The 14,251-nt window shown below is 36.1% G+C and overlaps 1 protein-coding gene across 12 annotated transcripts in view; it reads right to left on the reverse strand.

Moving 5' to 3' along the window:
* The window catches only part of LOC132205887 (splicing regulator ARVCF), a 33,302-nt gene that overhangs the window by 8,981 nt on the left and 10,070 nt on the right, over positions 1-14,251 (reverse strand). For 5 of the 12 annotated variants that reach the window (XM_059635246.1, XM_059635242.1, XM_059635239.1 and 2 more), the window contains exons 2-5: positions 9,203-9,289; positions 7,777-7,895; positions 6,471-6,539; positions 5,118-5,159 (exon numbers count right to left, since the gene is read on the reverse strand). In XM_059635246.1, coding sequence (XP_059491229.1) covers positions 5,118-5,159; positions 6,471-6,539; positions 7,777-7,895; positions 9,203-9,271 — 299 coding nt within the window. In that variant the 5' untranslated portion in view covers positions 9,272-9,289. Of the gene's footprint in view, positions 1-2,406; positions 2,566-5,117; positions 5,160-6,470; positions 6,540-7,776; positions 7,896-9,202; positions 9,290-14,251 lie in introns of those variants that run through there. The other 7 variants (XM_059635251.1, XM_059635241.1, XM_059635240.1 and 4 more) reach the window with 6 other exon arrangements.

Here is a 14,251-nt window from a genome sequence, read left to right on the forward strand (position 1 = left end):
CGGGGCAAAATATAAAACAAACCGAGCTCGGTTCGCCGCAAATCGACATCGACGGCGAGCAAAAAAAAAGCTCCGAATTTCACTCAATACTAAGGCGTATTCGTTCATTATTATTTGGGTTTAAAATGCACGGTCGCGACACCTTTTGTCTGCTGCAGAGTGGTTCTACCAAAAACAATTATTATCGTCTGGCGATGAGCGAACGCCTACCCCCTGACAGTCTGCGTCGCCGGCAATGACAATGAGTTTGAATAAAACAAAAACGATGATCAATACTGTCCTTTTGCGTCAAATCTATTTTGCACAAAAGGCTATTGTGATGGAAATTCCAGTATAAAAATTGTATGCTAAGAAATTAAATTGTCTCCGCACTCTTTAGTTTCAGTTTAATAATTTTGTATGGTTTATTTACTGCTCTGTAAAGAACTCAAGAAATATATTTTTTCTTGAATTTGAAAAAAAAAAACGAAAGTGATAGGACTTTATTTCAATCTAAAAGTGATTCAAATGAAATAGCAGCATTTTGTTATGCTTTAAATTTAATATTGCTCCAAATTTTTTTGAAATTAAATTCTGCGATATGTAAATATGCAAGCGAAATAATTTTTTAATACATAAACGGGGCTCAGTGGATAAGAGATTAATCCCGCCTGGTTCCATCCACGCGTTTGTGTTTGAATCTGCATGGAGTCTGGCGAGTTGCCAATTGCGGATAGCCCTGCCTAATCGTGAGTGGTCGATTTGCGAGCGCTGCCGCCGCCTGAATAATGTTTACGCTTAAAAGTGAAGCCGTGCGTTGTACTTATCGCAGTCGTGATAGTGCGATAATTAGCTCAAAGGTCACGTCTTCGCGCCCTCAAGTTGAATCAAATCTACAGAAGCAAATATATCACGTCATTAAAACACTTTGGATAAGGTTCAATTAAAAGTTTGTTGATAAAGATTGGGAAAATAAGCAATTAAAAATAAAAATTTGTTTCACTTTAAAATAGCTATGTATTCTGTGATCTGTGCAAAACAAAATATTAATTTCTTTTTATCTGAAAATAGCATCGAAAAAAATTCACAAAATATTTTTCTGCAGTTCAAGTTATTCAAACATGAAAAATATTACATTGAGGCAATATAAATTTAAATTTTTTCAGTTTCCCAAATCTAATATTTACATATTTGTTTTTCGTAATTTTAAACCTAATTCAATAAAATTATAAAAATTATTATTTTTTTTATTAATCTCCATGTAAATGCCAGTAAATTTTAGTTTTAAAAACATATCGAATTATTCTTGAATAAATTTCTGTTGTAAATGTTACAGAATGATTAAAATGAATCCTAACATTTAAAATATTGTGCATAATTTATAAAAAATAATTATTTTTCTATTTTTCCTTGAACGAGTGCGCAAGGAACGTTGGTCGAGCCACGACTTTTCGCTCGCAACGCACAATTTGAAAAGGAATGCGAGAGAGTGCGTCGGGTTGCAATAATAATGCTCAAGAGGGAGGGACGAACGAATGAATGTTTGCCCAAGATGGTTCGCTCGGCTTTCTCGCGAAAAACGCTCGCGCCGAGGGCACGTCCGTTATATTCGCAGTGCGTTCGCCACGATATGTACACTTTTGTGCGATCGATCCGCGTGTGTCAAATTCGCTCATGATTGTGTGCCGGCACCACCCCGTCCCGTCCGCCGCCGCCGCAGCTCCCTACCAGCATTTCTATACCTACCCCATTTCCTCCACCCCGAGTACGTGAAAAAAAAAACCAACCCGCCTTGCTTCAGCCGCTAATTTTGCACAGACGGGGAACTTTTTTGCTGCTGATATGCGACGAAATTGAATTGTTATATTATTATGCTCCTGATGGGGAAAAAATCTTATCCTTATTTCGGGCACGTTTTTTATTTCTGAGGAATTAATTTGTTTTTTATAATACATAATTATTTAAAAGAGACTGAGAGCTTTGAATTTTAAATTTTTATAAAGATAAATTATTTTGGAAACTACAAATAGCTTCAGGATAAAGACTAAAATAAATAAATAAATTTGGCACAAATATAATATTATTAATAAAATATTAAAACAAAATAATTTCCCCGTATTTATTAAAAATCAATCATTAAATTAACCAAAATTGCAACGATAATAAAATGTTTCATTATGTAAAATACCTTTTCAAGCAGAGTAAAATTTGAGGTAAAAATTTAAATTAAAATGAAGAAATTACCAATTAATTTCCTTAACCTTTAAGCAGATTTGAATCACTCATTGTCAGAAAAAATTCACTCCGATTAGATTGTGACAGACGCGCGCGACACCCAAGCCAAAACAAACAAACACTTCCGCCGCAAGTGCAAGTTTCGCCGCGACTTGGCCAATTTTCGCACTTTCAGCCTCCCTGTTTACTCACATTGCCGACGCCCTGATGAAGCAAAAGTCGGGATCGCGGTCCCAGAAGGCCATGATTTCGGCCGAAATCCGAACAAATTCAAAAGTTTGGAGCGACCACGCGGCGAAGATGGTGGAAGCGCCGGCGTGCAACTGACTGGCCGGCGTCGCCCAACTCTTCCTTCACTCACGGCTCCTTATCAGCCCCGGCGTCAAAGGTGGGGTTTCTTTGACACTTGTGACTCACTCGTTCAGACACGAAGCCCACCGGCAGATAGTAATTATCAGCGGAATTAGCATTATCGCGTGCCATCTATGAGAATGGAAGGAAAGCGATTCGTACAAGGATGGGCGGGGAAATGAATTTTTTCAATGAAAGTTACTCGTTTTGCAATTTTTCCATTAAAGGTCCATGATTGTGAATTGTTAGAAATTGAATTAATTTGTATTTTAATCAATTTTAATTTATTAATATTCTGCAATGAAGAACTATTTTTATTTAAAATTATTTTAGGATTGAGTAATTCCCTATCAATTATATTGTTTTATAAATATTTCGTACGAGTACTAATTCATTTTTGGTGTTTTTTCTTTTTTGCATTTATTGAAAAAAATTTATTTTAACTAGCCGTGAGTAAATGTATTATTAAAAAAAAAAACAATTTTAATATTATTTGAAAAATTCATAATTTGACATTTCTTTTAACTCTTCTCATCCTTGAATATTGGAAATTATATTTCTTTTTCTGTCAAATTTTAGTTTCAATCAACCAAAATAACAAATAGTATTGATATTTAATGAATTGTTGTTAAAAGACTGACAGTAGGAATGATTGTAATGCCAATTTTAAGCGTTTGATCTAAATTTCCTTAACTAAAAATTGGTTGTCAATTTGCAGGTAATCTTATATAAAAATGGCAACGGCGGCTCTAACAAGCAAGACTGAGTATTTTTCTTACTTGATAATGCGTCTCGTCGGCAAAAGGCGCGGGCATTGTTGCACTTTACGGCTGACGAGATTAAAAAATGAGTCCATGAAGGGGGCAATAACGCGGAACAGCCTCGCGAAGATGGCCGTATAAAATTTCACTTTCGAGATTTTGGGGCGCGATACGTGGGTCGGCGGTGAGCGTCTGGCGAAGAAGGGGCATTATTATATCGGCCGGTCTTTCTAGTCTTTACGACCGAGCTTCTTTGTGTTGTCGGTTCATTCGCGGTGCACGGGCGAATGGTAAAATGAATGTAATGGCCCAAAAATAGAGCAGCACCCGGTGGTGGCTTTATGTCCGGAAAACGCCACCCGACGCGCAATAAACCCTTGTTTGGGTGAAGTAATGTCAGGCGGAAACGCATCTGGGAGTTGCAGCGATCAGGAATTGCGGCCCAGGTTTATTGCTGGGACCAACGTCAACAGCAAATGAAAAAAGAAATAGAAATCAAAGGTTACGAGCTGACAAAATCGTTAAAGAAAATTAATATTCGAGTAATTTTTTTTTTAATTATTAGAATAAAATAGGGTATGTATTTTTTTCTAGAATTTTTAAAGTTTTCATAGAAAACAATTTGAAAATTGACCCGAAATTGCAAATGCTCTCCACTGTCAAAACTCTTAATTTACTGGTTGAAAGCCAAATTTTCATTTTAAATTAATTTCATATTATTTCTTGTGGTTAAAACGAGATTTGTAAAAGCCTCAACACCTTTTTAGCCGCATAGGCAGATAAAAGTTGCCTGAAACTTTGCTTGAATTTGCTCTTCAACTAATTGTGAGATTTTATTCAATTGCTCTTAAAAATTCTCGTTCTCTCATCAAAAAGTATTTTCATTAAATTTACAAGTCTTCTCATTTTTTAACTTTTTAATATTCATGCGCATGGACTCAAATTGCCTGATCATTTCCAACTATAATTTTGTTGTATTTTTTGCTTAAATTTTAGCTGTAGAGATGAACTGACTGCTGGATATAAAAAAATATCACTTTGCAATTTATGCCTCCTAAAAATTTAAATTACAATTTTTGTTATTTTGAAACGCAAAAAATCCATGGATTCAGATTTTTAGGATAAATTTATGTAGAAGGTATCCAATTAAGGCATTTTTTTTTTTTTACTTTTCCACACATTTGAGCTTTACAAAAACAGAATTTTTACGGAATTAATCGAATAATTAATTCTTGCCTTGATAATTGGTGCTATTCACAAAACCGAATCATCAGAATTATTCCAAAGAGGCGGCCTTCCGCTGAGGCAATTACTTTAACCATATAGTTCTCCGGCAGAAAAACATTTTCAGACGGAACTTATTGACCGAATCTTTGGAGGCGGCGACTTGCGAAAATGTATACGACGTGCTGTTCTCGCTCTTTCATAACACGTGTTGAAAGTCGAGAAGCGAGACGAGAGAGACGCAGCGACCATAAAAGAAAATATAAAATGCCTATTTGCGTTTGTACAATTTGCGCGCAGGTAGCTCGCGGGCGACCCTAGGCTCTCTCGTAATATGCAATGGCACAACTCGACGAGAAAATAATATAATGGCACGTGCAGGCGCGACTTGATAATAACATCATTATTATTAACATGTGCACGCCTCACTTTGCTGCTGCAGACCTGCTCGATTAATAAAAGATGAGCTCGCAAAAGAGACCAAGCTAGATGCGCGACTAACTAGCCTCGACCGGGGTCGGCAAACTGAGAGCGTTTTACAGACAATTTGAGAAGAGATATACTCACGCATACTGAGGCATATCCGACCCTTTTTCTTGCAAAACTCTCCTGCAAAAAGAAAAATGACGTCGCGTTACAAGTGAATAAGATGGTTGCGGAAGCGTCAACTTTAAGACTGCAGCCAGCGAGAAAAATAAAAACACCAGTGGCGTTTTGAAGATTTCAAAATATTAAAATAGTTTTTATCGACCGTTCTCTTTTTTTCTTCTCTAAATCATACAATAAGATTAAAGAGTGTGGCAATATTTGGATAATAAGAATTCTCAGAATTCTATTGTATTATTGATCCAAAACTTTTTTCATAATTTAAAATTCTTTTATAGGTGTTTATCTAGTGGAGGACCAAATGAAAAATGGTTATTTGACAGCGAAGACATCCGTTTCCATTTTTAAATCCTTATGAAAAATTTTACAAAAATTTATTTAAAGAGTTAGAAAAAGAATAAAGTAAAACGTTCAAGAAAGAAAACATTTTTGTTTTTAAAAATTGCAATGTCTTGATTTTGAAATATAATATTATTTAACTTGTAATACACGGTCGTAATTGTGTATAATTATACTTAGTTAATGTATCTTCAGTTTCAACAACACCAAAAAACTCTGGACATTAAAAGTGTCGCGGGACCACAGCCTCTAAGTTGGCATTAAGAATGAGCAAATAACTCTTTGAAATTGAAATTTTTGGAGCACATGCAAATAAATTATCTAAATTATATTGATCGTAAAATTCTCCAAAATTATTTAAGAACACAGCTCTGTGCAGATTGAAAGCATTCCAAATTATCAGGCCTGGCTGAAGATTTGTTTCTTTGAATCAAGTATAAATTTAATAAGTAATGGAAATTAGCAATAATGTTAATTCCGAGCCATTAATTTTTAACTATAAAATTTTTAATTTTTAAAAATTGCAATTATTTTTATGTATTACATAAAAGATTTGCAGACATTGATCGAAACTGGTAGAATAACCATTTGGTTTTTAAAGAAACATTTTTACCAGTGGAATTCATCAAATTTTGAGATTTAAAACATTGAAATAGTTCCATTATCAGCCAGTACGTTGAACATAATATAAGAATAAAATATATAAAATTCATATTTTGAACCAGAAAATTAGAGCAGAAAATGAATGAATTGAATGAGGATATGGCAGTAGAGATGATCATATTTATACAGACAAAAGCATCTAGCTACTTTACACATGTGCGAACTATTGAATGTGTTACAGTTTGAACAAATAAAGCGGCACATATTGTTCTGATGAATATGCATGCACGTGAACTATTTGCTGAGCAAAATAGGTGGGGGTGAGGTTGGGTCGCTTGAGAGCATGGGTAGGATATTTGCTTTGTTAGTTACCTTTGGGTGATTTCTGTGCGAGTGATGCTGCTGTGCTCCTGCCGCTGCTCCACTCGCCGGTTCACCAGCCTGCCACCAAAGCGGTTGTTTCGTGTATGTTTAGATTATATCAAGCGTGATTGAAAGAGAAAGAGGGACGAAAAAGGGTTCGATTTTTCAACTTTAACAAACAACACGTACGCTTGCTTTTGTTTGACGCCGAAAGAGCTGCTGATGAAAAAGTTCGGCAGTGAAAAAGCAGAGCCGTATACAAAGCATAAAAAAAGTGGCGTGTTCGCAGGTGGATGATGTGTGTTTATTTGAACGAAGAGAAAAAAAATGTTGCTGCTTCAATCTCAGAGTAAAAGAACATGATTCTATCAAAGAGACTTTTAGCTTTCCATTAAATTTGTATGGATTGAGAAACCAATTTTAACTGTAGAAATAATCATAAATAATATTTTCCTTCTGTTAACCGAATTTAGTGAAATCATTGGAACTTCCCACAAGGTGTAAAATCATTTGGCGGGAAAAAGTAAACCTCCAATTCAAAGCTTAGCGGCATGAATGGTCTTTTAAACAAAATTTAAGAAATTTTGAATTTATTTAATGAGAAATTTCAGAACTTTATTTCCATTTAGTGGGATAAATACAATTAAATATTAAAATACTTTGAACAAAAACGTGGAAATTATTCTAATGAAGCTAATTGTAATGAAAAATAAGAGTTTATAACAAGAATTTTATCCTTATTCTATCCACAAAATATAAGAGCAATTAATATTTTTAAAACTTATTTTCAATTAATTTTATTTATCTGGTATAATATGTGCCACTTAGCTGAATGAGAAGGAAATTTCCAGCAGCTTAATGAACGCGAACGAGTCAAATTACTAATTGCAAGCATCAATCACTTATTTCGGCGTCGCTCTGAATTTAATTGGAAATTCGGTCCTCCTTGGTGATAAATTATCCGAGAGAGGAAAGATCCGCGAAAAATTTGAGGCACCCCGTCCGCGCCGTTGAGGATGTTGAGCTTGCTTTTTATTGATTTCGGGCGGGAAAACAAAAAGAGAGAAAGAAAGAAAGAATTTTTGCCAAAAAAGGCGTGTTTTCTGTTGCAGCGTATATTTGTTACCAAAGAGAAAGAGGGCGCGCGAAAGGTCCCTCTTTGATCACGGCTCGCTTTTCACACAGCGAATGAAAAAGATTTTTGCTCTTCGTCTACCCTTTTCGATTGTGAGATCTGCCACCGAAAACTGTCCGTGGAGAGGAAGCAAAAGAAAGGAAGAGGAAGGACAAAGCGAGTAAATAAAAACACACTTACAGGCAAGAGTCGACTAGTTGGCTACTGGACATGTTTGTGATTATTTGTGCTGCTGTGTCTGCGGATGACGTGGACAATCTATCGTCGCCAATGCCATTAAAACTTCCATTCACATGCACCTGCACAACAGTGAGACAAAAACATTCACACGTAAAACAAGTGCCAACACAAATGTTTACATGATAGATGTGGTGAACGATTATATTTCTTACAAACATCCGCGTTCAACTTGTAAGACGTGTGCGATAAAATTTTGTATGGACAAAACTAAAAAAAAAAATATTATAGCAGTGACATTCATAATCAGTGAAAGTTTTTTCTATTTGTGCACAAAAAAGAGCCTCCCCAGATATTATGACATAAATTCTTGAATTATAAGAGAGAGAAAAGGTAAAGAAAAAAAAACACAAATTAAATCTCCAACGAGAAATTTGCACTTGTAAATGGCTTATTGAAGGTTCAACTTTTTAAGGCAAAATAAAATTGATAAACATACAAAGGAAGTTAATCTCACATCTAGAATAAATAGCTTGTAAATATTTGGTCAAATTTAGTGATTTACTCGAAGTTCATATATGTTTTTGGCGATCAAAGGTGCGAATTTTTTTCATCGCTATTTTGTTTGCGGTCCTGGAATTTATTTTTCTTTAAAATTCATGAATAAAACATTGCTAAAGAGAAATCATAAAAAATATTTCTTTTTGTATTTTTTAGATTATTATAGAATGTTTAAAAAAATCTTATCTTTTTTTTATAATTATGACCCCGAAGAAATCGAGGACAAATGCTGCATTTTCTTTTTGCAACATGTGGCCTCTTTACGTAAAGCATCACCCCATCTTTTTGTAAAACATGCAAATGGGTTGCGGCATCTCGTGCTCTTTCCGAGCTGCATCAGCCACACCCAACATCCCAGCCAAGCAGCAGAGCTGCATATGCGGATGCAGCGGCGGACTAATGCTGCAGCTCTTCTGCTTGGCGGCTCAATTTTGCTACTCATAAAAAAAAAGATCCACCCGATTTAACGGACTTGCTGAGCTTCTGCTCGGTTTGGCGCATTCTTGCAGAAAATCAAAAGCTGCACCACTTACATCCGACTCAGTTAAGGTCTGCTGACATCTTTGAATGGATTTCATCTTGTTAACATTACCGTCTCATTGTCAAGTTGAATTTAATCTTTGCAAATCTTGTCACTGCTATAATCGGTTTAAAGAACTCTCTAGTGGTTTATTTTTCATTTGCAAGCAAATTATTTCCATTTGCTTCAATAAAATGAAAATAGATTTAATGAATTTTGAAATTGGAAACACTGAATGTTAATTACAAGAAGCGATATTTTCCAACACAATTAATAAACGCCACGTCTAATTAATAACCAAGCGTGTCAAAATTAGTGCACGTGAGTAGTTTTATGGGCAGAAATTACCTTGTCAGAGATCCAATCACCATTCACCGAGTCGCTGGCAGGCCCGTTAGCAACAATCGTCACTGGCATCGCAGTTGCGAGGAGCGCCTGTGAAACACACACAAAAGTCTGTCAGCCATTTATTCACATAATATGTGATGGGTCAAGTGATTTCAATCAAGCGATCTGACCTCCGAAGCACACGGCTCAAAAGATCCATTTTCATTTCAATAGCCGTGTGCTCCCATTTAACAGCACTAAATTATGACGCCTGCTAGAGAGGGGTGATTATGGAATGCAGATGTTAAATCTTAAGATGATTGTGCGTATTTTTTTGCTCGGTGATGAGTTCAATGAGGGGCTTTAAGATTGTAAACCTTCAAGTATGAGACACGGAGCACATGTAAATTATATTTTAAATTACATGTGGAAATCTATATTGATAGAAGTAATAATTATTTATTAATTTTTGTTATTTTCCAATGCAAAAAATAAATTCTTAAATATAGTATAAAAAATCAGATAAGAAATTAGCATATTTTAGGAATTTGTTCTTGCTATAAAATATTAAATTTGTAAAATTTCATGCAAACAGAAAATTAGCTTATGAACTCTAAATGCAAAGCATTTTAAATTGAGTTTCCAAAATGTTTTTTATAATTTTTTATTTCAAACTCATAAAAAAACTTGATTAACAACACCAAAAAGAAATGAAAATTTTATAAGAATAAAATTATTCTAATTAAATTTAAAACGTTAATTTTTAAAGGAATTGGAAAATGTAGAAAAATTACAAAATATTTAATAGATTAAAAAGTAAGGATCCTCCTGATCAATTATTTTGAATTAAAAATTTTTAACATCATGAATCAGTGTAATAAATTGAGGAAATTCTTTTGAAGACGATTAAACTTTAGGTTCAACCGTGGTGTTGACCTAGGCCAACGAAAGCGGCCGTCCGTGGCCCTTGCACTCGCCGGCCGGCCGGTCGAGGGGTTGTGGGTCGAAGGGAGGGAGGGAGGATCGATAGCGGTGGCGGCACACGACGCCGCGCGCGCGACCCATGCAGGCCGGCCGGCGAGTAAAAGCCCAAGAGTAAAACTACGCAATCAATGAGGCAGACACGCCTTGAAACGAACGGGACCTCGACGGTGCCCCACCGGCCGGCGACGACGTGCTCCTGGAATCGGTCGGCGCGCCCTCCGGCCGGCTGCTGTTGCACCGCATTTTTTGGAGAACGACCGGCCTAACATTCATTCGGGCCGGCGGGCGTCGAACAATTCGGAATTTATATTTGCTCCTCCAAGATTCTCTTTTATTATAGAATGAATCGAAAGAACAAAGTTTAGAATTCAAACTGCTCAATTTTTAATAAATTTTTATAAATAATTTATAATTTTATTTTTAGGTATAAATGTTATTATTAGTTTTATTTTTTTTTAAACTTTTTAAAAATGAGTTGTCGTTTTAATTGAACAAAAACCTAATTATCAATAAAAATTAATTAAAACCAGTAAAATTTCGGACATTAAGAGTTTCAAAGCTTATTTCAGTAGATAATATATGAACAAATCTGTTTGATTTTCCAAGATTTATCCTTTCTTTCGATCTCATATTTTCAAGCCCTTTTCCTCCCCATTCTTTGTTTCTGCTCCGTTTGAATGGTCTCCACGCCAATTACCCCCTCGTCCGTCTTGCAGCATGACTCACTCCCCACTTCACTCACCACCCCATACCATTGCTTTCTCATCCACCAGAGGGTGGAGGAATTTCCTTTCGGCTCGGCGCCTTCCTGCTTACACACAAAACAGAGAGCAAGGCAAACTTTGGCGGCCCGACCAAGGCAAACTTCGGACGCTGCGAATAATCAGCTTAGGCGTTTTTTTTTCTCCACCTTGAGAAGAGCGAGACGTTGCTACGAGATGACGCGTAGGCAACGCTTTAGGCACAGACGCTCGCACGGTTGCATAAACACCCCTTAAAATGCTTTCGATGCGGATCAAAGAGGCGATTCGGGAAACCGCAAGGGGGAGCTAAAATTGACAATTCGCTCCTGTCAACGATTCCAACTAGGGGCACTTTGATGTTCGATGATATGCGTAGTTTTGATATGGTTTTAACATTTCATCAAAATTCAACAGTCAATAATATTGCAACAACTTTTAAAAGTAATTGTTGAGCTTTTTACTTAAAGACACTTTGCTTATTTATAAAAATATTACAAAAAATAATTATTAAAATAATAAGAAATAAAACAAGATGCAATTTATTAAAAACAAAAATATAAGTAATAATTAGACAATTCTAAAAGTTGATGAATACATTCACCCAATTTTACTCTAAAACTTTAAATAAACCTGAAAAAAATGAATTAAAAAAAATTTTTCATTTTCTTCAGAGAAAAATAAAATGAATTTAACTATATTTTATGATCTTATAATAACATGCTAATGAGAAAAAATTTATACTGATTTTCAATACTTTTACCATATAGCAATGAGACTATCCTTTTTTTCGGTAGAAGTTATATTTCCACCTCCTCCTTTTAGGGAAAAATTTTCTTCACTTCTGGAGAACATGTTTTGCGTGAGCATTGAAAGGAGCGAACAATTTCCGTGCTCAAATGAGACGTTGTTTGTCGCTCACTTCATTTGCTTGCTTCTTCTCTCTCGCTCGCTCGCTGGCCGACCCATTTTTGCTTGCGAGCGTGCTCTGAATTTGTGATTACCGCGACGACCGGCGGCTGAAATATTGGCGAAAAGAAAACGAAAAACGGAGAGAAAAACCAACTCGCACCAGTACGCTCGGAAAAGCAGAAAAAAAATATCCAAGAGAAAGAGTTGGGCGAGAGAGAGTGACTCGCAGAATTCCGATGAGGGATTTATTTTGTGCGGGGCGATAATTATCCCCTGTGAGTGGGAAACTTTGCTCGATTTTTATTGCCACATTAGGGAGGCTTTTCCCTTCCAGGAGTTAATTTCACCCTCTTGAGGCTAACGACGTTAAAAGTAAAACCTTTGTCTTCCATACAAATGACGTTGGATTTCTTGTTTTTTTTTCTTCTCAGAAAATACACATTTCTCCTCCAATTTGAGATATATTCGGGAGAAAAATGTTGACCTAATCAAAGTTTGGTGTTCAGGAAGGGCACGGACAAAAAGTTTCTCCCATTCTGCAATTTCCCCGAGCCGTATTCCATCAAAAATTTCGGCGCTGGCGAGCTGGGAGAAAAGTTGGGCGGCAAAACCGCGGGCGCAAAAAATGTGTATTAAAAAACGACAGCACACGCAAGGCTCTAAAAACGCTTGGCAATTTTCGTGCTTTATGGCCGGGTGGCGAGGAGGAAGAAAAGGAAAGAGAGATAGAATGGCCAGGGATACAGCATGGAGCTAACCTGGGGCTGAAATTTGCTGATATTAAAGGATTGAGGGTGTGGTGTGGTTAAACGAATTTTTTCAAAACTTATAAAAGTAAATTAATTTTTTTCCACGAGTTAAGTTAATTGTTTGAAATAAAATTAATTCCGAATTTAGTACTAACTTACGTTATGAATTAAATTATAATTAATCAAGGCATCTTCCAAAACCCAATTAATATCAAACTATTTAATGTTTAATTAAAAATAAAATCTGCATTTTTTTTTTGTAATTTTTCTCTCTTAAGAAATTAAAATAAAAAATAATGAAAGTTAATCAGGTTATCAGGTCAAATTAATTGTTACATCAAATATAAAATAATAAAAATAAATGTTAATTTTATGAATTATTAAATCTTTTTTGAACTCTGAAGTCTCTGAACTAAAAAACAAATGCACATTTTTTTCAGTTTACATTTAACTTCAATTTATAAATAAAAAATGTGGTAGTCTAAACTAAGCTTATCTCTGCACTTGACAATGCGACGCCAAAAACGCATAAATTTCCAGTCCCCAACTTAAATGCACCGGCCCTCCTAGCACGATGCACTTTATGATTAATATTCGTAATAGCGTGTGTTGTCCGCGGTGGCACATAATATTCCCGAACAACCCAGCCCGTGTTTAACACAGAACAAAGCGGTGCATTCTAATGCTCTGTGGGCTCTCTGCGGTGTTTGCGGAAGTTGCACTTGTTCCAACTTCCGTTCCCACACGCCCCCTCCGCTTTGTTTTGCACCGAATTTCTGGAGACGCCTCCCATGTGTGCATATGAATATGAGCGACGAGAGGAATAATTGTACATTTACAGGGGAAAATTTTTTTGAATAAAAGTGGACGCAGCAAGTCGGCTGGAAATGTTCAAAATTGAGCCATTGTTCAGGTGAGAGTCTGAATTGAAGACTATCTGCTATACCAACGTTTAATAATTTATAAAATTTCATTCACGCAACAGCACTTTTTTTACTTTGATACAAGATTTGTAACTTTAAATTTTCATTTAAATAAAAATTAATAAAAAATTGAATTCAATAATTCAGCAATAAATTCAATTGACATGAAGGCAACAATTTAAAGACGATCTTTTTCCTTTTTAAAAATTTCTCTATGAATTTAATATTTAATGCCATGAGTCATATTTACCAGCTGTAGTTAAACATTCAAACCCTTGTTGTTTGTAAAAACCGACAATCGCATTTTGATTCACCCCCACAACTGCGCATATACGGGGGATGAAAATTTCAGCACCATTGTTTACCAAATATAACAAATGGCCGTGTATGTTGTCGCCGTGCAAAAGATGAATATAAAAGGCGCGCGGGGTGAATCGGCCGCTAAGTATCGCAGTCTCATTCTTGCTCGGCACAGCTGTTTGCAAGCACAGGGCGCTCACTGGCACAGGCAGCACCCCTTGGGGTGGCCGACACACGGGCAGACGATGCACATCCCCTTTGTTGTTCGAGAGGGTGCTTGTCGCCGCGCCGACTGGTGGGTGAAAAAAGGCTCGAGGGAGACGAAAGAAAACGCGGATCGCCAAATGGCCAGACGAGGGCGGAGGACGCCAATTTGCTGTTGATCACGAACGCACCGAGTGAAGTGCACATCATCAACATTACAGACGGGCAATAAAATGTTTAAATAAATCAGCGGTAAAT

The sequence above is a fragment of the Neocloeon triangulifer genome, unplaced genomic scaffold (genome assembly GCF_031216515.1).
Source record: "Neocloeon triangulifer isolate White Clay Creek 2 clone unplaced genomic scaffold, ASM3121651v1 ptg000003l, whole genome shotgun sequence".
NCBI lineage: Eukaryota > Metazoa > Arthropoda > Insecta > Ephemeroptera > Baetidae > Neocloeon > Neocloeon triangulifer.